Source organism: Melozone crissalis, unplaced genomic scaffold (assembly GCF_028551555.1).
Source record: "Melozone crissalis strain CALT ecotype California unplaced genomic scaffold, PUWL_Pcris_2 ptg000034l_1, whole genome shotgun sequence".
Classification (NCBI taxonomy): Eukaryota; Metazoa; Chordata; class Aves; order Passeriformes; family Passerellidae; genus Melozone; species Melozone crissalis.
Window position 1 is genome coordinate 4,299,839 of NW_026535812.1, and position 22,380 is coordinate 4,322,218.

At 46.5% G+C, this 22,380-nt stretch overlaps 1 protein-coding gene across 5 annotated transcripts; it reads left to right on the forward strand.

Moving 5' to 3' along the window:
• Positions 1 to 217: 217 nt before the first annotated feature.
• Positions 218 to 20,172, forward strand: SAP130 (Sin3A associated protein 130). Of its 5 annotated transcripts, none has more exons than XM_054282502.1 (21): positions 218 to 291; positions 762 to 878; positions 1,620 to 1,855; positions 2,356 to 2,514; positions 3,571 to 3,682; positions 5,182 to 5,306; positions 6,078 to 6,202; positions 6,776 to 6,926; positions 7,121 to 7,211; positions 7,483 to 7,587; positions 8,601 to 8,742; positions 8,937 to 9,058; positions 11,294 to 11,596; positions 12,552 to 12,729; positions 13,957 to 14,061; positions 14,825 to 15,186; positions 16,495 to 16,743; positions 17,422 to 17,547; positions 18,247 to 18,350; positions 19,021 to 19,134; positions 19,319 to 20,172. In XM_054282502.1, exons 2-21 carry the CDS (start codon positions 767 to 769, stop codon positions 19,475 to 19,477), a joined length of 3,180 nt encoding a protein of 1,059 aa, XP_054138477.1. In that variant the 5' UTR covers positions 218 to 291; positions 762 to 766; the 3' UTR covers positions 19,478 to 20,172. The 5 variants fall into 5 exon arrangements, with proteins under 5 accessions (XP_054138477.1, XP_054138479.1, XP_054138478.1 ...); XM_054282504.1 differs by having other exon boundaries at positions 16,498 to 16,743; XM_054282503.1 differs by having other exon boundaries at positions 12,555 to 12,729.
• The last annotated feature ends 2,208 nt before the right edge of the window (positions 20,173 to 22,380 follow it).

Below are 22,380 nucleotides of genomic sequence, written 5' to 3' on the forward strand. Positions count from 1 at the left end.
GTCTCCTCGGAGACCTCGCGGCGCGCGGCCAATGGCGCGCTCGGGCACAGCGCCGCCCCTCCCGCGCCTCGCGAGATCTGTGCCCGCCACACCCCCAGTGCGGACTACATCTCCCGGCGGCCCCGCGGGGCGGGCTCGGCAGCCAATGAGACGCGGCAGCTCAGGGTAGGCGGGGCTGCTCGGGGCCAATCGGGTGCGGGCAGCTACAGCGGCGGAAGCGGCGCTCGGCAGCGGCGGCGACGCGGGGCGACCGGCCTCAGGGACCGGCGCACGGCACCGCCCCGGGCACAGGTACTGCCGCGGTCGGCGCACGGCATCGCCCAGATCTGCGGGCCGAGGCTGGCTCCGAGGAGGGGCTGCGGGTAGGGGGTGGCGGCCGCCACTTCACAGCGCGACGGCAGCAGGGGGAGAGCGAGCCTCCGGCCGGCGGAAGCACCGCGGAGGGGGCATCACGAAGGGGCGGCAGCAGGGCAGAGCGGCGCGGTGCGGTTCGGCCCGAGGCGGCGGGGCCGTCGCGCTGCCGGGCACATCCGGGCCCTGCGGCCCGGCGCGGCGGGGCGGGGCGCGTAGAGCGGGCGCTGATTGGCCGGCGCCGCCCCGCCGCCATTGGCCGGGCGCCGCGCGAACCCGCCCGCGCGGGCGCGCCGGGGTGGGTGGGGCCGCGGGGCCGCGCCCGGAGAGCGGGAGGGACGGAGGCAGGTCGGGACGGCGGGGCCGGGCCGGGCGTGTCGCGACATAACGGCCGCGCTGCCCTCCCGCAGGTGACATGAGCTCGCAGCAGTTCCCCCGGTCGGGCGCGCCTCCCGCCCCGCTGGGACCAGCGCCGCCGCCCATCCCCACCAGCGGCTCGGCCGGGATTATCGCCCCCGCCGCCACAGGTAAGCGCCATCCCGGCTCCGCGGCTGTCGGCAACGGGGGCGGGGAGCGATCCCGGGAAGCCCGCCCCGCCCATGGCGCTCTGCCGCTCGCCTCGGCGGGAGGAGCGAGGCGGGCCCGGGGCTGGGCCGGGAGCTGCCGCGGGTCCGCGTGCGGAGAGCACCGGGGCGGCTGCCGGGACAGCGCCGCAGAACCGGGATGTGCCTTGTGCCCGGTGTCTGCGCGCAGGTGCCTGACCCGCTCAGCATCTCATGGAGCTGGAAATAAATGGGGCGGGAACTGTGATCCCAGCTCCTGCTGTCCCTGCCGCGCTGACAGGTTTCCAGAAGTGACTGGGGGAGCAGCTTCATTTTCAGGAGGTTTTATACCTTTCTTCTGCTCGATAGTCACATACATATTGCATTAAATGTGCAGTTTTTCATGCTGTTTGATCTGGGACTTAATAGCAGTTAGTTAGATAATTAAATGTTTTTCACTTGAAAGAAAACTTAGTCAGTCTGTGTTTAAAGGAGGTGTGTAGTTGGACTTCTCAGGGTTAACCCCAGGTTCCCCAGCTTTGCCCAACCCATCAGCTCTAAGGGGAGCAGACAGAAGCAGTGCCAGAATTCCCAGCTTTTCCATCACTGAAAAATGTCTAATAATAAGACTGAACTTCTTTAATTTCCAACATCTCATCTCTGACCTAGTGAGTGACCAAAGCAAGATTTGTAACAATTCTGACCTTTTTCTCTCTTTTTCCCCAGTGAGTGAGGAATCCAATCGTGAGGCAGAAGTTGCTCCCAGGGAGCACATGGGCCCCAGTGGCTCCATCCAGCCCCGGGAGGAGAAGCAGGAGCCCGTGGTGGTCCGGCCATACCCACAGGTCCAGATGCTGACACAGCACCACCCTGTCCAGTCTGGGGCCCCAGTGACAGTGACAGCACCACCAGCACATTTGACTCCAGCCGTGCCACTTTCTTTTTCAGATGGACTTATGAAGGTAATGAGAGGATTCATCAACACAATCTGTATGAGTAGGTGTTGAGGAAAAGTAAATTACACCAAAACCTTCCCTGCTTTTGATTCTAAAGCTTTCCTTGCATGTTCTGCTAACTGTGCAGTGCCTTGTGGGTTTGGCTGTTTCAGATTATACAATGAGGACTTGCTAGTATTTCAGCCATGATTTCAACCAAATTTGCATTTTCTCTGCAAGATATAAAGTTAACTGTTAATATCCGGTGTCTGTAGGGCAATACCATAGCCCTGACAGATTCCACTGATAACCCATGCCAGAACAATATATGCCAGAACCCATTCCAGTACAATATATGCCTTTTCTTTGTTTGGAATCACCAAATGTTTAGTATCTTTTCTCTCCAACTATTAAGCCATACTTACATAAACTTTCTCCTCAGGCTTTGATCCCACAGAATGATTGCTGCTTTAACACTTGGCTCTCATTTGAAGTTGCTAATGTTTCTGTTTTTCCATTTCTTGCAGCCTCCCTTGAAGCCCACCATGCCCAGCCGGCCCATTGCTCCTGCTCCACCCTCCACTCTCTCAGCTCCCACAAAGGTCCCTGGGCAAGTGACTGTGACCATGGAAAGCAGCATCCCACAGGCTCCAACAATCCCTGTGGCAACCATCAGTGGGCAACAGGTCTGGTTTTCTGGTGGCTTTTCTGTTCCATCTCACTGCATGCTCAGGTCAATACCAGTACAGCTGAGGTGAGGGAATGTAAAGAGAGCAGTTTCCCTGTTCAGTGCTGCCTGAACCATTAAACTTCAGGCTTGGTTATCACCATCTCTTTCCAAAGCTGCTGGTTTGTTGGGATCATCCAACTGGATAGCACAGCCAGGCTGTGATGGCAGACCCATACCCAAAAGCTGGGTTCTTCCTTAAAGGCTCCTTCTGTGTCAGTGTCACTTGGAGAATTTCTGCTGTGGAGAAACTGCTGGGATTCATTATTGCAGTGTCTTCAGCTTCCCTGGGAGGAGATCAGAAGAGACCAGTGAACAGTTTTGATCAGAACTAGTGAACAGTTCATGGCTTTGCACTGTGTCCTTACTGAACTAGGAGTGACAAAATTTGAGGGAGTCTGTGTAAATAATGATTTGAAATTCTTTTTCTCCTCTAACTTGACTGCAGAGCCAGCCCTGTTGGTTTGAAAATAGTTTGTCAGAACAGTCATTATTAAACCTCTCAGGGTTTTGATGTAAAGTGCCTTTAGGTAGAGTTGAGTTAGTCTGGATAAGGATGTGCAGCAATTTCATGGATTTATCTTATATTAATATCCCCAGGAGGTCTAGAATTATAAAAAAATAGAATTTATTCCATCATTTGCCAGGTTTCTACCATTCTCTCAAGTTTATTGGAGAGGTGGTATGAAACTGTGCCTTAATGTCAGCAATGCTAGAAGGGACAACTCTGTGGCTGTTTGTGGGTGGCTGCTGGGTGACTGTCACCAGGTACCAACCATCAAAACACACCAGTGAAACAGAGAAGTGTTCACATCTTCCAGTGGCAGCAGGCTCTGTAACTTTATCCTGTACAAACACCTGCCTCCTTCTCCACTTAGCTTTTAATGCATGCAGCCTTGGTACACCAAGTATTCCTCCAGGATCCCTTTTCTGTCTCTGAGGCTGAGATATGGTGATTCTGTGGCCACTGATTCTTGTCAACACAGCTGACTTGTTTTGTTCTTGAACTCTGCAGGGGCATCCCAGTAACCTGCACCATATCATGGCCACCAACGTGCAGATGTCCATCATCAGGAGCAGTGCTCCTGGGCCTCCCCTGCACATTGGAGCTTCTCATCTGCCCCGAGGTAAAGATCCAGCTCTGCTGTCCCTGCCTCCTGCTCACAGGCTCTCAGCTGCTGCATTTAGCCCACACCTCTGAAACTCCTCACTGCTAATGCAGCTGTTCTCTCACATTTTAAAACTGGTGGCATGAGGGAGTGACTGCTGGCCTTTTAAGAATGATGTTGCTTTCAGCCATTTAGGGCAGAACTACGTGACAGTGTTTAAAATGCTGGCAGATAGCAGCACATCTGTTATTCTAATTCTTTGCTGTTAAAACAACCAAGAAAAAACATGCACTGGTAGAGAGTCACCTGCCCTGCAAAATGTCATGTACATTCTGGGCAGCAAGTATTGCTCACCTCTGGCAGTTGTGAGCCACATTCTTGTGTCCCCCTGTCACAGGACCACTCGTGCATTGTTATGCATGCTAGCACATCATATTGTGTGCATTTGCATTTTCCCATGAGTTAAGTGCTGGTGATACCTACAGGCTCTTGTTTCCCAACATTTTGGATGCTACAGCTTGTAAAATAGGAGATCAGCCCCTTAATGCAGCCCTGTGCTCAGTACAGCTGCAGATTTCTGACTGCAGCTTTGCTTTCAAAGTCTTATGGGTTGGGTTTGCAGCTCAGCTTTAAATTGATCTGAATTCCAAGTACCATTTGTCAGTTTAATTTCCTTTTATGCTCAATGTTATTTGCTGACTCACTCAAGAAAAATAAATTGATGTGAGCAAAAACATAATCTTCTTTAACTACAGCAGGTGGAAGGACTGTGGAGGTTTATCTGCAACTACAGTAGTGTTGTTCACCTCATTCTGAGGGGACAGCTGCCACAAACTTGACCTCTCAGAACACATTTTCTTTTTTTACCTCCCCTTTTTCTCTGGGTTTGAATATTAACTTTTGAGGTAATTTCAGTGGAGGACATGTACAGAAGATATACAACCCAGTTCATCATCTGACTGCAAGGCTGTTTGCCTGCTACTGTGATTTATTATGATCAGGAGTAATCAGACAGGAGACAAATTAATCAGTTGCAGGTTTAAATAGTGTGGAGTTTTGGTCTTGGTTTTTTGGGGGGAGGTGTAGCTGTGTGTTTTGTTTTGTGTGGTGTGGTTTTTCCTTGTTCTCTTGCAAGTGTATTTTTCCTCTGAACTTCATCAGCTGCAGTGAGATCATTGCTGGTATCAGATGACTTATTTACACATTGTCCCAGTAATCAAACTGAATTATTTCTACTGACTTCCATAGCTTGGAATAAGAAAACATGGCATTTACAATACAAGGCTATTATAGGGGAATATGAAATACCTCTAAAGCAAATTAATTTAAAGTAATACCCACCCCTCCACACTTGCTTTTGTAAACCTTATATATGTTTATTGAAAGCCTTATTTTTACACCAATATCATGAACTGCCCTGAATATGAAATGCATTAGAACTGGAATGCCAGCTGATGTCAGGGTCTGTCTGTGGTTGTGATGGAGCTGAATTTTAACATGCTTGGTTTCTTCCCCAGGTGCAGCAGCTGCTGCAGTGATGTCCAGTTCTAAAGTAACCACAGTGCTGAGACCAGCCTCCCAGTTGCCAAATGCAGCTGCAGCCCAGCCAGCAGTTCAGCACATCATCCACCAGCCAATCCAGGTAGGTAGCAGCCAGGCAGCTCTGCACATCACTGACCTCCAAACCCTTCCTGGCACTCAGCTGTAATGTATAACCTCCATTTATTTGTGTGCAGCTGCTGTCAGCTCTCTTCCAGCTCTATTTGCTGTATTTCCTTCATAGACTTGGTGGGTTTTAATCTGGCTCCAAAGTACTTAGAAACTGGGAAGACAATTTCATTCAGACACACTCAAATTTTAAAGACTGAAAGATCCAGTACAATGTGCTGGTGTTAATTTATTGTTCAGTATATTAATTGATGTAGAATTTTTGAAATCTCACTATAATATGCTTCTGTATATCTTGGCTTTTGTACCTGTATAAGGAGAAGATGGTAGATCTTGTCTCCTATAGCAGTGCTAGTGTTCAGCCCCAGGACAGAGGGTTAAACATCTTCCCACTGTGCTTTCACTTAGGATCCCAATCACCTCTAACTTTGTGTGTACTGGAATTTCCTGTCTTTTCATTTTGAAGGGAACTGACCTTTGAGGTTTTTCCTAAAGACCTTCATGTTAACTTTGTTACTTCCTGGTTCCTGTCTTGTATGTGTGTTGAAAACCAGGACAGTTCTGCTTAAGAGCTTGCAGATAATACAGGAAGACTGGAAGTGTCTCAGAATGCCAAAACTTAGTGATGAGGTGCAGGGAAACCAGTGTTAATCAAGTAATTCCTAGTTGTTCTCTAAACTGCAGAATTTCCTTTTTGAATGTTCTGAATGTTCTCTCTTTGATGCTTCTTTTTTTTTTTTAACAGTCACGTCCTCCTGTGACAACTTCAAGCACTATTCCTCCTGCAGTGGTGGCAACTGTCTCAGCCACGAGAGCTCAGTCCCCTGTTATAACCACAACAGCAGCACATGCCACAGAGTCAACTCTCAGGTAAAACCTACAGAAATGTATATGTATCTGTATTTGACAGAAATTGCAGCAAGGGGAAATGTTAATCAGCCTGAGCTGATAATCTTTACTTTTGGGGGGATATAAAATGAAAATAGTAATGCTTTTGCACAGTGCAAATCCTTGAAGTTCTGTGAATAAAAATGGGTATAAGCATGAACTTAGAGACATTTATAAGGGTAAAAGGGCTTTATAAGGGCTCTGTGTTATGGGAAGGAAGGACCTTGAGGAATCATTTGTGGACCGCGGAGTTTGTGTTGCAGGAACTTGTGGGTATTTGGCCTATATTTTTTATGAAGACACAGTGAAAAGTGACATATGAATGCTGAAAGGAAGTTTAACTGATAAGAGTTATGATAACTCCTGGCTGGGTGCACAGAGCAGATGAGGACAGAACAGTGTAGCTCAAATTCCTTATGTTGCTTTGCCACGTGATTGACAGCAGCGCTGCTGTCACCAGGGAGGGCACTGAGGCCTGATGTGTGTGCCTGTATTGTATGTCCCCCACTCAGTCTCCAGAAGGTTCCCTTGATGAGTTCTTGTCTTGCCCTGCAGCCGCCCCACACTGTCCATCCAGCAGCACCCGCCCTCAGCAGCCATCAGCATCCAGCGGCCGGCGCAGCCGCGGGACACGGCCACGCGCATCACGCTGCCCTCGCACCCTGCCATCGGCACCCAGAAACCACAGCTCCACACCATGGCCCAGGTAGGCCAGCACAGCACCTCCTGCTGCTGCTTGAGGCTTCTTTAGAGCCTGCAGGCTGAGATTACACTTTGGAGAAGAGTTAGTATGAGTTAATAATTAATGTTCTGTACAGTCGGGCAAGGTGATTGCATACTAACTAAAGATGTTAAATAAATGTAGTAGTCTTCTAACTTTAAGATTTTTTTTTTTCATAGAAAACCATTTTCAGTACTGGTACTCCAGTGGCAGCAGCAACTGTGGCACCTATTTTGGCAACAAATACCATTGCTTCAGCAACCACAGCTGGTGAGTATTTATAAGGCTGTTGTGGGAGCATCATGAGGGATGGGGTTTGTTGCTTTTTGTTGGCTTTCTTTGAATTTAGAACCCAGTCATTTCTGAGCAAATATTTTTTCATAATAAAGACTACATTTGGAGGTGCATGGCTTTAGGAGTGCAATTACTGTGTTCTTCAGGGAGGTTGGTTTGGCAGTTTTGCCCTCTTTGGGATATGGTTACACTGGCATGGTAGGGCTCCATAGAAAGATCTCCTGTTAAGTTTGGTTTTTTCCTTCAGGTTCTGTATCTCACACCCAAGCGCCTACAAGCACCATTGTTACCATGACAATGCCCTCCCATTCTTCCCATGCTACAGCTGTCACAACCTCAAACATCCCAGTTGGTGAGTGATTTCAGTTCTCAGAAAAATGTGTAACTCGTGCTTCAGTTTTTCTCTGCATGCTGGAAGTGTTTGTGCATGTTAGCAAATTAAGGAGGGAAAGAAAATCAGTTTGTGCTGGGAGAAACCAATTAACAGGTCTAGTATTCTAATTTTTTTTAATATCGGGAAAAAAGGTTCTAGGAGGAGCAGGTAATAAAATGGCTTATTTACTTTCTCTGTTGAATTTTTAGACAAACTTGGGCCTTTTGGCATTTCAAACCTGCATTGGACACTCTAAAAGTTTTAAGTGCTTGGTGATAGACTATGGCTTTCATAGTTGATTTTGTAAGTTACTTCATGTGCTTCTTGAAGTGTAAGGTGTAGCCTAGCTGGATTTGATTAGTGTGTTCACTTGAATGTAAAACACAAAGGCCCAAAGGTGGGAACTTTATTTGCCTGGATGCCTGTGGAATGTGCCTGAGATGTTTCCTACAGAGCTGCATAAGTTTCCTTTTGTTCATCTGTTTTCTTGCTGACAGCCTTTCCTTTGAAATCTTGTAATCTCTTCTCCAGCCATAAATTTCCAAGGACTGAAATTGTATCTTATACATCAGTGTTTCTTGTAAAGCTCTTGTAGGTGTTTTCTTCCTTTTCATGGCCTCTGTCCACAGACACTTGTCTGCCTTGGGCTGATTTCCAATGTTCTTGTTCTTGACATCAGAATGGTTTGGGCTGATCCTAAAAAAAATAACTTAATCTGAGCACTGAAGTGACTTTGTTAACCAGTATCATTTATATAAGTATTTAGAATATCCATCCATTCTGATATAAATTGATGAGAAATGCTTTGTTCTCCTTTTTCTTTTGGCTTGTTGTGGGTAGGAAATCATTTGTGGGTAGAGTAGGTTGTTCTGGGTTGAGAGGGAAGGGAGTGGAGTTGGTTGTTTTGTTTGACAAGGTTATTGATCTTGCTTTGCAGTGTTCACTAGCCTTTCCTTTGACTGTCAGTTGATGACATGTTTGTTTTCTTGCAGCTAAAGTGGTTCCCCAGCAAATCACCCACACTTCTCCCCGGATCCAGTCTGACTACACAGCAGAGAGGAGTAACCTCATACCTCTGTCCAGCCACCGGGCATCTCCCAACCCAGTGGCCATGGAAACCAGAAATGACAACAGGTGAGCAGAACCAACACCTTCACCCATGAGAGAGAGAGTGTGAGTGAGGTGTGAGTGCCCTGTTCTGCTGTGGTGGAAATAACACTGTAAAAACTGAGGGGGAGGATGGGATTTGGTAGTTCAGGGAGTGCTAAAGGACACTGAGGGTTACCTGTTGAACTCTGTGTAACACTTGCTCTCTTTGATGCCTGTAGGCAGTCGGTGCCTGTCCAGTTCCAGTATTTCTTACCCACCTACCCCCCCTCTGCCTACCCTCTGACTGCCCACACCTACACCCCCATCACCAGCTCCGTGTCCACCATCCGCCAGTACCCAGGTAAGCCCAGCTTGGGGTGGCAGCCTCGGGGCTTTGTTGAGCTTGCAGCTTCTGAATGTGCTCTAGTGATAGAAGGAACTAAAAGGATTGTGCTTGACTCTGACAATTAGTCACAAAAAGTCTCTGATGATTTGTTGTTTTTTTAGGAGTTTCGTATTTGATATCTCAAAGGCTCCACTTATAGACTTTTACTTGTCTATAAGTAAAAGTTTTGAGTCTACAAATTAAAACAGTTTGGCTCCTCCAAACCAAGCCAACTCTTTGGTGCATCTTCATTCCCTGGTGTTCTGATAAGCTTTTTTAATATCTTTTCATGTGAATGTACAGTTTGAGATAGAAACCTGAACCAAAAAGGGAGAAATTAATTTGCATTGCACACTTGCATTAGTGTTCTGTTTGGAAAAATGGAGCAATTAATGTATTTGAACAGTCACAGTAATTAGCAGTCAAAAAATTATGCACAACCCAAGCTTATGTGATTCTGACAAAATTTGGAGCACTTTTACCTTACCAGGTTGTTTAGGGCTGTTCTGTATCATATTCCACTATCCAGATTGCAAGAACATGCACAATGTGGATTTTCATGGAATATCTGTGTCTGCTGACAGCATGATTCCTGTGAGCAGTACAGAGGAAATTTAGAAGGACTGGGAGGTGGCAAAGCCCATTTGTTGAACAGGAAAGTGTAGAATCACTGGGTTCTTTAGGTTGAGAAGGACCTTTAAGATTATCAAATCTAACCATTAATCCAGCACTCCTAAAGGCACCATGAAACCATTTTCCCAAGTGACACATTTTTAAATACTGCCAGGGTTGGGGACTTCACCACTTCCCTGAGCAGCCTCTGTCAGGGCTTAACAACCCTTTATGTGAAGAATTTTTTCCTAATATCCAAGCTAAACCTTCCCTGACAGAACATAATTGCACACAGTCAGGGATTCCAGTTCTGGAGGGATATTGGGGTGCTGGTAGGCTAATGGTCATTTTTGTAAATGCATATATATATTCTTCATCAGGAGCTCATTGACAGAGACATTTTACATAATTAACTTGTTAAATTGACTTGAAGAATCCATGGAAGGTATTAATTATGGCAGCTGGTGGTGGCAACTTAAAAAATTCAGGGTATGAGGAGGAAGGTGCACCTATGCTGAGCACAGCTGGGTGAGGGTACAGAGGATTTCAGAAGAGACTTTTTAAAAGATCACTGAGATAAGGAGAATTAGTGCAGAATTTTGGTTTACCAAATGCTGGTTGTGTTTTATTTAATATCCTAAAAGGATTTTGTTGGATAGAAAGTTTTGCAACAACAGTGTTTTGACTAAGAGAATAAATGTGCCACGCTTTATACAGAGCCATTTTCAGGGACCTGGTTTCAGTTTTTGATGCCTGTTTTTAGAGTGTCTTGTCAGCACAAGAACTTGATGGAAATCCTGTGACAATGATAAAACCAGCTTGTTCTGCATTGTTAGCAATCAAGGCCATTGTTGGCAAGTTCACACTTGCATTCTGTATGTGGCTGCAGAAATCCTGGTGCAGCTCTGCAGAGCCTGGAAATCTGGAGATCCAGGGTCTGCAAGTGGCCCAAAAATATTAAAGTGCTGTAATGCACTGTATAGTGGATCTGAAAAGGTGGAATCAGTTGTTTAGAGCTGTGAATTTATTTAAATGATTGAGCTACTTAGAGCAGGTGTATTGTTGGGAACATTGTTCTGCCACTGAAATATAATTATGTTCATTTGAGCTGTGGGATCCAGCCTATAACTGGATCCCTGTTCTATCTGGCCTGTTCTGAGGCCAGATAAGGTTGTGTTCAACTTCAGAGTCGAGTCAGCTTCAGAGCACAATAAATTACTTAGGTTTCTGATTACTTTTAATCTATTTTTTAAGGAGGGAAAAATGCCAAGTGTTGGTACTTACAAGCACTGTAAAATACGATAGTGGGCAAAAATAGAGCACAGCATTCTGAGACTGTAATTTGAGTCTGCCTAAAAGCAGAGTTAAACTGCTCTTTTCTCTTGCTGCAATTAGAAATAAAAAATTGAATTAAAATCAACAGTAATTAATTCCTCTGGCAGACAATCTCCCCTACTCTCATATTTACTACTGCAACAAGCAGACGGGCAAATTAATTTTTCAAAGCAAAAAATAATCTTTGAAAAGTTGTGTTTGAGCAGGAGGCGGGAGGGGGAGCTGAGGTGGTGACCTGCTGCTGAGGTGTGTGTGCTGCTCCAGTTTCAGCCCAGGCACCCAACTCGGCCATCACGGCTCAGACTGGTGTGGGAGTGGCCTCCACCGTGCACCTGAACCCCATGCAGCTGATGACAGTGGATGCATCTCATGCCCGGCACATCCAGGGCATCCAGCCTGCCCCCATCAGTGCCCAGGGCATCCAGCCTGCCCCCATCAGTGCCCAGGGCATCCAGCCAGCGCCCATTGGCACCCAGGGACTGCACCCTGCTGCACCCATGGGCGCCCAGGGGCTGCAGCCAGCGCCCATCGGGGCCCAGCAGCCACCGGGAGACACCAAAACCTCAGGTAAGAGCAACCAGCTGAGTCCTCACTTCAGAGTGAGACAAAGCAGCTGAGCTGCTGTCCTGCACATCTGGCTGTGACTGATGATGTTGTTACAGTCTCTGTGGTCCAGATGTGGACACTGAATACATCCATGCACATACTCTCCCAGCAAATGCTTGTTGGCTGTTTCTGAAGTGATTTATTTTTAAAGCATGCTTGGGGGAGCGTGTGGGTAGCCTTGCATGGGTTACTTCAGTGGAAAACTCTGGTAGTGCCTGAGCTTAAACAAATGCCTTCAGTAAGGCCTTGTAGCAAAAGTAATTTACCAGTGAGTGATGTTCTCTGGCTGTGCATCAGATCCCAGGAGCAATTAGAGTACAGCCAGGTACCTTCTGCTGTTGGTAACCTGATCTTGAGCTGTGACAGAAACCATCTTTCATTGTAAGTGATTGGTCTGACGAAGCCCCAGGAATTTACAGGAGGAATGGGAGATGACATCCAAGAGAATGAGCTGATGCATTGCTGGCAGGCACTGCACAGGGACTTCCTGGCTGTCCACATGCTCTGCATCCCTGAGTTGGCCAGACAGGCCAACACAGCTGATGTCACTTAGAGCTCACATGTGTTGCCACATGGGCTCTGCCAGAAGTGTTGCTCTGTTGACCCAGTTGTGTTGGTGATCTCCCTAGTGATTTCTGCATTTTCCTTGTCTTCTGGAGAAGATTATTTCTCTAGAAGTGGTTGTTAGGCAGGAAGTATTTTCCTTCTTCCCTGCAGAAGGTTCAGTGATCAGATTGCTCGTGGCAAAGGCACTGCTTACAAAGGAGACTGAAAGAACTGCAGTTAAGAGACTGAGGGACTCAGAAAATGGACATTTGCTCTGCAGACACCTGCTTTGTCATCGCATTCCCTTAAGTAACTGCTGCTTTCCCCTCTCTGTTTTTGTCTCTGCCGTGTCCATGTCCATCCTTCCCAGCAGTAGTCTTGGCAGATGGAGCCACCATTGTAGCCAATCCTATTAGCAGCACATTCAACACTGCATCTGCAGCAACCACAGTTGTGCAAACCCACAACCAGAGTGCCAGTGCCAGTGCTCCGGCCCAGGGCTCCTCGCCACGGCCCAGCATCCTCCGCAAGAAACCGGCCACGGACGGGTGAGTGCAGCTGGGGGTGACACGTGGTGACACTTCTGTGCAACCCACCCAGCCAAATGGGCTCATTTCAGTGGAGATAAGCAGTACTCCAGCAGATTATTCAGTCAGCAATGGTTATAAGTAACCTGCTGATCAGTGAAACAATGATTTTCCTCCCCCAGGGCAGGATATAGTTTTCTGTAGTGTCAGTAATAAAATGAGAAGGACAGTTTGTCCCCTAGGTCTTGAAAGTGACTTTTTGAGACAAAGTGGATTTGAGGCTTTCTTGCTTAGTGTGATAAGAAGGAGGAGTTCATAGTCTACTAAAATTAGAATTGGGTGCTTTTTCTTCAGTGCTTTTCTTGGAAGAATATGTGGATGAGTGGAAAGGATAGGATTAGTACCCTGCTGTGAAATCTGATTAGGAAAAAGGGAGGGAGTAACTTAAACTCTTAAAATATTTTATGTTGCCTGTCTATTTTTAAATGCCTTAATAAAGAGGCAAGAGACAGCTTTAGAATTAACAATGCATTTCTTCCCAGCTAGCAACTGAAAATGTGTGGCACTAATGTGTCCTGTGAGATTGAAATTGCATACTTTTCATGTGGGTGGAAACCTTTTTTAAGGCAGAGAAGCTGTAGGCTGTAAAACAGAAAGAGAAGTTAAAGAGTCAGGTAGATCACTAAAGACTGTTTCAAATTGTTGATTATTTTGGATAACAGTTTGACTTTTGGTTCCACGGGAGACTGAATAGTGTCTAAAAGACCTTTATCAGCCTTATCAGCCTAATATCCACACTCAGGCTTTGAGGTCCTGCAGTCAGGCTCTGACAGTCAGGTCCAGCTAAAGGAGGCAGATGCCCATGTGAGCCCTGTTTAGCTCCAGATGATTTGCTCAGTCTTGAAGCAGCAGTGACATGGCCAGACCCCTTTGTCCACTGCTGGAGCCTGGCAGTTGCAGCAAAGTGTTCCCGCTGAAGGGATGAAAGTAAAGCTGGCATTCTTGGAGAAGCCCTAAATTGGGTGACTAGGCCAGAGCAACTTATCTTTTATTTTAAAAGAAAATAAATTAGCTAATTTGAAAAGTAAAATGAGACTCTTTGTGTAGTGAATTGATTACACTGAAGACAGAGAGCTGTGCCACAGCCATAACTCCTGTCCTGGTTTAAGAGAGGGGATTTCTTTGCTCTCAGGGGTGTTTGTCTTTGCACAGGGAGGTGGGAATCCTAGATCTGTCTGTCTCTTTCAGGCTGGCAGTCCGGAAAAGTTTAATTCCCCCTCAGCCACCTGAAGTGGCCAGCACACGTGTGGAGAGCACGATGCGAAGCACGTCTGGGTCACCAAGGCCTGCTGGGTAAGACTTCAGGGAACAGCCACCTGCACCATAATAGTTGCATTATATTTATTTGAGTTGTATTCTTTGGCTATTGGCACTTTTCTTTCTTTTGGGAAACAATCTATTTTGAATTTGTGACAAACTCAAACAGATTTGACAAGTTCTGCTGTTTGTGAAGCTGAGGAAATTACATTTAAAAGCTGTGGTGATGAGCTTTCACAGAAACAAACAAAAGCCCTCCACTAGTGTAAGGGCAGATAGGCCTCAAAACTTTTTTCTATAGTACTTGAAAATTCATTCTGAGGAAAGGTAGATGCAACTTCTGCCCTGCTTCACTTGAGTTCAGTGGCTTTACAATTTGTTGTTTTATAACTGTAAGCCACAGTGGGAGCTCCTGCAGAGGATGAGGCCAGTACAGTTGTGGGTAAAAGTTCCTCTTGGCTGCATTGTAGAACTGTTTTAATCCTTAACAATTATTTTGAAGTTACCTGGAATTAGTAATGAGATTTGTTTGTCACAGTGAATGGAAAAAAGTAGTATCTGTAATCAATACAGATAGAAAGATTAGATTAAACTGTAATCAATACAGATTGGAAAGGGAGAGGAGGAGGAAATATAACTGAGATTAAGCCTTCTCCTGTTGTTAAATAGTTTACTGCACCAGGTGGGTGCAGGAAAAACTGAATAATCTGACTGCAGTTTGGCTCATTCCTTTTGTGCTGGGTGCTCCCAACCGAGATACACTTCACTTCATTTCTCTTTGCTTTTATTTGTGCTCCAGGGGCAAGCCAAAGCCTGAAATCCACGTGTCCATGGCCACCCCAGTGCCTGTGTCTATGGAGGCAGTGTGTAACCAAGGGGGTGAGCAGCCCACCATCACGGTGCCCCCGAGCTCCCAGCAGCCTCCCTCTGCCATCCCCACCATCATTGCAGCTGCCAGCCCCACGTCCCAGCCTGCAGCAGCCCTGCCCACCATCCCAGGAGCTGTGGCAGCTGCCCCACCCACCTCCACCACCATCGTGGCAGCTCCTGCTCCTCCATCCACCATGAGTGGGGCCCTGTCAGCAGTGCTGGGCCCTGTGGTACCAGAGATCAAAATCAAAGAGGAAATGGAGCCCATGGACATCATGCGGCCGGTATCTGGTACGTGCCTGGGAATCATCAGGTTGCTCTTTTTGGTTTTGAGACAGTGGAGGGATTAGGAGGGTTTTTCAACAGTTTCATCTTGAAAATGGAAGGACATCTCTTCCACGGTAGCACAGAGCACCACAGTTCCCATAAGATCTTTCTTGCCTTTTTCCTAACCTCCCATGAATCCACTTCTTATTGTGGCTGCTTTGTTCATGTTCAAATGATCCAACTCCAAAGAGTCTTTGTGAATTCCTTGCCTAAAATGCTCATGCTCAGAAGTGGTACCAACATATTATGGAAGAGCTCAGTTGAATTCAGTTTGTTTACAAATCCTATTGTTCAGGTCCAGTGGCCTTTCTTGTATGTGAGGAATTCATGGCTAGAGTAGGATTTCCTAGGGCCCTCATGTGATTCATGCATATTTTTCTCTCAAAATGTTCATTATATTGCCTTACTTTTCCAGCTTGGCCATAGTTGCTATCAAATTGCATGGTCAGTAAATTCAGATCCTTACAGATCTTACTATCTTACTGGGCACTGTATAGTGACAAAGTGACAGGAATGCATCCCACATTCATGGGTTTCAGAGTTCAGGCTTAGTTTCTCCTTGGAGCTGTGTGTTGTCCTGTGAGAAAGCAGCTCCTTGCTGCAGATGTGTCTGGAGCATGGGCAGATAGCATTAAGCTCTTTGGGGCCCTTTTGTCTCTTCCTGGCATTTGTGGCCAAATTGTCCAGGGATTCCATCCCAGAAATTTTGTGCTGCAGCCTTAGTCATGGCTGATTGTCCTTCCAAGTTCAGGGAGTGTTCCCTCAGATGGCCTGCCATGCTGCTGCCAGCTGCACAGGTGTGTTGGTTGGTGCAGTGACCTGCTGAGCAGTGCTGAGGGCTTGGCAGTACAAGCAGACCCCTGCAAGCAGAGTGCTGCAGTCCTGCTTTGATTCCATCTGATTCTCCTCTCATGAGAGAGTAGGGATTTTCTTACTGTGACAGTGACCTGTGCTGGTGTACATACAGAGGGGTTTTTACAGTAACACAGAGAGATGTTAGCATGACTCCTTTTTGTAACATTGAACATAAGCTTCAAATATGAAGCAACTGAGGGACAATTAGCTCTGCTCTCATTCTTTATGTATATGAGACACTAAAGACTTTAGCTTATAGGCTTGTCCTAATAATTACTGCTGGCTTAATATCTGGCCTGTTGGTGTACATCACACCCCTCACACTGTGCTCAAACAGGACCTGCTGTTGGAGGTAGTGTTCAAACAGTGCCTTATCTTCCCACTGCTGATGGTTGGGTTCTTCTTTCTTCCTCTCAGCAGTCCCTCCCTTGACTACAAGTACTGTGTCTCCATCTTTGGCACTGCTGGCCAACAATCTTTCCATGCCTCCAAGTGATTTGCCACCTGGTGCCTCCCCAAGGAAGAAACCCCGTAAGCAGCAGCATGTCATCTCCACAGAGGAAGGGGACATGATGGAAACAAACAGCACTGATGATGAGAAGTCCACTGCCAAAAGTTTGCTGGTGAAGGCAGAGAAGCGAAAGTCTCCTCCAAAGGAGTATATAGGTAATGACATCTCTGATGTCTTTGTTATTCAATATTTTCTCTTCTGTTTGTTTCTCAGAGAACATGGTCTGTCACATTCCTACTTCCTAAATATGAGTAATAGAGAATCCATTTATCTGTTCCTCACCACTTTTTGGATAGTGTGGTAGTGTTCACAGGGGTCCCAGGATGAGGGAAGAGATGAGAATCTTGACTCCATGTTTCAGAAAGCTGATTTAATATTTTATTATATATATTATATTAAAAGAAAATGATATGTTAGAACTATACTAAAAGGATAGAAGAAAGGATTTCATCAGAAGGCAGGAAAGGGAAAGGGAAGGAAATCTTGTGACTGACCAGAGAGTCGGAGCCAGCTGGACTGTGATTGGCCATTAATTAAAAACAACCACATGAGACCAATCAAAGATGCACCTGTTGCATTCCACAGCAGCAGATAATTATTGTTTACATTTAATTTCTGAGGCCTCTCAGCTTCTCAGAAGACAAGATCCTAACAAAAGGATTTTTCTTAAAATATGTCCATGACATTATAGGGCTGGGAAAATGTCAGGCAAAATGAATTTTCTCAACCCACATTGTGTATGAGGCAGCACTTACTGACCTGCTGCTGGCGTTCTTGAGGATGCCAGCCTGCTTTCACTCCTGATGATAATGCAGTTGTGGCTCCTTTTGCAGATGAGGAGGGTGTGAGATACGTCCCCGTGCGGCCCCGGCCGCCCATCACGCTGCTGCGGCACTACCGCAACCCCTGGAAAGCCGCGTACCACCACTTCCAGAGGTACAGCGACGTCCGCGTCAAAGGTCAGTGTGGGCAGGGAGCACGGTGAGGGAAGGAGGCTGCACTGTCAGCTCTGCCTCTGTACATGAAAACATGCTCTGGTTATTGATTTATCTGCCTTTGTGCAGTGATACAAACATGCTCACAAAAGGTATCCTCATGAAAGTGATGTGCTGTAGTGATAGGCCACGGCTACGTGTTCTCATCGGCCACCTAACACTTGCCAGTTAATCACAGACATTCTGTATTTAGTGTAACTTGTCAAGTAACAAAAATGGTCTTTTAAAGAAGACTTTTTTACCTAATACAAGGAAATCAGAGATCAGATACTGTCTTCCAGACTTTTCAGCTAGCATTAGAATTTCTAAGCAGACTGTGTTTTCACAACTCTGCAAATACATCTAGGAGAGAGTAGAAGTTGTACAAGATGTACCATGAACTTGTTTGTGCCAGGTGTTTGAAACATTGAGCACTACATTGTTTAAATTAGAAAAAAAAAATGGGTTATGATATCATCTTTCTGAAAGTACAGATAACCTGTTAGTCAGAGCAGCAGTCAGGTTCATGGCAGATGGGAAGTCACTTCCCTGTCTGAATCAAAAAGCTGCTCATTGTCATTTATTAGGTTGTAGGGGGAGCCGAACTTGGGTTATTGTTTGAGAGGAGAGGCCTGGCCAACTCCTGAAAGTTAACTCCTGTATTCTTGTGTTTCCTGGTGACAGAAGAGAAGAAGGCCATGCTGCAGGAGATTGCCAATCAGAAGGGTGTGTCCTGTCGTGCACAAGGCTGGAAGGTCCATCTCTGTGCAGCACAGCTACTACAGCTGGTAGGTGCATGGGCCTTGGAGCTTCCTGAACATGGGGGAACACAAAGCTGTGTAAGGCAGGAAGACATTCTGACAAACTCAGTACACTGAGTTAACCCTAAAGGAGCTGGTGTATAGTGCCCAAAGGGAGTGGGACATGCTTTCCCCTTTCTCAGAAATGTGGCATTAAGTGGCTTGGAAACTTGGAGTGTTGGTTTTGATCCAGACATAAGAGCTGATGTATTTTGTACAGATGATCAAAACTGGCAACTCCCTCCTGCTGATGCACAGGTCTGAAGAAGCGTCTGTTTGGGATGGTGCGGCTGATCTGAGGAGGCAGCACTGATCCACATTCCTGGATGCTTCTGTTTCAGGTTGGGGGTGAGGTAGGTGCTCTGCATTTTAGCACCAAACTCCCCAAAACCTCTGCATTCCTGGAATAGTATTGTGAGCAGTAGGGGAAGCAGTTGTGGTAGGATCCATGTTTCTTCAGAAGAGGAGCAATCCTGTAAATAGGATGTTAAAAGGAATGATAGTGCCACATTTTGTCAGAGGCTCCATCTTCTGAATCACTGACAAGAGCAGCTGAGAGGGGAATGGATTGTCACTGTTTCTGTGTAGTTTTGGTAACATGGGCAAGTGTTTGCCAGCTTGGCAGTGACCCTTCTCATGAAGGGCTGATGTCTTTTAGACAAACCTGGAGCACGATGTGTATGAGAGACTGACTGCCCTGCAGGAGGGACTCATTCCTAAGAAAAAGGCAGCAACTGATGATGACCTGCATCGAATCAATGAACTGATACAGGTAGGTCCTGTGGCCAAAACCCAAAACCATACCCTTGGTTACAAGGCATCCTGCTGCTGTTAGCAAAAGCTAAAGCTGACATAAAAACCCCCATGTGGGTTCACTGCCTGTGTCATCAGTTACAAGAGCACAGGTAGGGAAATGGGAAGGCATTCTGTGGTTAATAACCAGTGTTTCCTTTCAGGGGAACATGCAGAGGTGTAAACTCGTGATGGATCAAATCAATGAAGCTCGAGACTCCATGCTAAAGGTCTTGGATCACAAGGATCGTGTTTTGAAGCTTCTAAACAAGAATGGAACTGTCAAGAAAGTGTCCAAATTGAAGCGAAAGGAGAAGGTTTGAACGCAGACTAATGACTTTGGAAATGGAGAACGTGTACAGAACGGAGCTGAACCTTTTTGTAGTTTGGGTTTATTTTTAAGCAGAGCATCGGAATAAAAAAAGGATGAGTTTAGGGAACAGATGGACACGTGAAGCCTGGTGACCTGAAGGGATTGTCCTTGATCTTGTCATGATGAACAAAGATTTCTCTCAGGCTCATCCCTTTTTAAAGTCTTTCCAGTCCCACTGTTTAACTCCTGATGTGTCAGGTTTGGAGACACGTGTAAGGCAGGAGGTTGTGCAGGGGACTCCAGGAGGCTGACACACAGCTATGGACCCAGAGAGCAGCCAAGCTTCCAGCAGTGGAAATGGCACCTCTTTCAGTTACCCCATTCAGTTCTCATTCTGACCTTCCAGTGTCTCAAGCAGCCTTCTTACACCAGTGCCACTGCACTATAGGGGATCTGCCACAAAGAATCTCCAACAGCTCAGAAGCCCTAGCTGTCAAGATTAAGTAAAAAATTTAAAAAAAAAAAAGAAGGGGGGAGGGGGGAAAATAATTTCCAAGTGATATTGTAGTGTCTGTGTCTGTGTTGGTGCTCTGGGATATTTGTGTTGAGGTACCTCTTGTAAGAGGTGCTGTAGCTGGTGTAATGTTAATTGTACGTACCACATACATCCTGAAAACATGAATAAAGGAATTGGAGGGTTTTGTATGTGAGCAGTTCGTGTACCTTTGTGCCAGTGAAACTCTTCAAGCTGTAAACTTGAAAACAAGCTTTGGAAGGAGCCTGAGAGGAAGAGAACATGTTGGGAACCAGCCAGCACCCTGTGCTGTGGAGGGTAAGTAATGCAGTTCAGGTCCTAAAGATGAAATATGGGTTATCCCCCATGCACTTGTGCATTTAACCTTCATATTTTAGAGAAATTGCTAAATCAGTTCATTTTTAGTCACCTCAGCAGGAAACTTCAGTGTCATGAACTAACTGTTAAGAATATATTCTTTTGCTCCTCCAGTTGTAGTGCTGTTACCTTGCCTTTATTGAGAACTGAATTCTTTCAGCACTTATATTAAAAATAGATTTAATTCTTATTTCCTGATTTTTATAATTAGAGAAGTAAGTAGCATGTCCATATTCACACTGGTTTTGTGTTTTTAACACATGCAAACCAAGTTTATTTCAGCTTTTGGTGGTAGTCTTTCATATTACCTTGATTTTGCTCATTCAAATGAAACTACTTCCATTGTAAGATACAATTCTAATATAATGATATTGTAACTTTGATATTAGGAAAGTTACAGTAGTTCTGTGTGTGTGTGTTGAAATTAAAAGCAGAGGTAAGACCAGAAAAGGTGGGAATTAAACTTCTGCTATCACCTCACATTTCTTGTGCTCCAAGAACAGGAAAGCATGCACAACTGGTGAAATATTTGTTTGATGTTGCCAAGGCAATAAAACAGCACTGACACTCCCAGGTTCCTAAGGACTCCACAAGAAGCTCTGTGGTGATTATGAAGTGGACTTTTGTCAGGTTGGGAAGTGTTTCATATCTTGGCAAAGGGGTTTGAGGTGCAATCCAAGGCATTACCAGCAGAGTGAGGTATGTGGGGGGAAGAGGGGAGGGAAGGATTATTTTAAACACTGCAGAAGTTAGGAACTCCCTCTTCATGTGTTATTCTGGGTATTCTCACCCAATTCTTTGTAACCTTTGTTTTCCTGAGTTGCTATTTAGGGACTTAAAAGGATGATGCTATTCTGTAACCTTAGAACGGCAATAATTACAGTGCTGCTCTTCTGCTGTGGAAACCGTGTAGATTATGTAATGTTGAAGGCCAGGAGCAAACTGTAGAAGGTGTCCCAGCCCACAGCAGGGGGTGGAACACGACAAGCTTGAAGGTCCTTTCCTACCAAACCATTCTGTAGGAGACAGCAAGATCCACTGACATTGAACCAAATTTCTCCAGCTCATGATTTTTGTCTCTTCTTTATTGCTTAAGCTTTGGCCAGAAATGGCATACATTCCATTTTGCAGTCTTGAAAGGGTTCAGCCAGTTTGTGTGTTGGGGTTGGATGTGCACTGTGGGTACAATGGGCTATGCAAAGCTTGCTCTTCATCGTGCCCAGGTGTTTTACCGGTGTTGTCAGAAGGGAATCGGGAATGGGCGCTGTGGTTTTCTCTTATCCCAACCCTTATGGACCTCACACAGCCACAACAGCCCAACCCTTGTCCCCTCCATCCAGTGACTCCAGACTGTGTGCTGCCAGAGAATTCCCTCAGGGTGAGAGAGGAAAACCTGTATTTCTACAAGCTGTCCCTAAACCCTTGACGAAGTAACCAATTCTCTACTTTGGTTTTTATGGTGCTATGAAGAAGGGCGGAGGCGGAAGGATCTGGGTGCGCCGTTGGCGGTTGGAAACACTAAAAGACTGATTTCTGCGTTGGTGCCGTTGTGCTATCTTGGCTCCTGCCCTAAATCCGTTACACACGGCTATAATTGAATCCGTTACACACGGGGGTATAATTAAAGCCGTCCCGGGAGCTCCCTCAGCGCTCCGGCCCGGCCGCCGCCCCGCTCTGCCCTCTCAGCGCCGGGCCGCACCAACGCTGCGGGCACCGAGGGGTGGAGAGACTCCCCCGCTTCCAGCCGCGCAATGGACGCTCCCCGCCCTGCACCCCTCCCCCTAATGTCGTCATCGCCCCTGCTGGCCAATGGCAGCGCGGCGCTGCTGCCGAGTGACGTCCCCGCCCCCGGAACTGTTTGTCGTCGCACGTGCGCTGCTCACGTGACGGGGAGGGCGCGGAAGCGCGCGTCTCTATGGTTTCTGCGTGGGGCAGAGCGCCCGCCCTGGGGCCTTGGCTGTGTTGGCGCCGCCGGGAGGCTGGCGGACTATGAGTGTCCGTCCCTCATTACCTCACGGCCG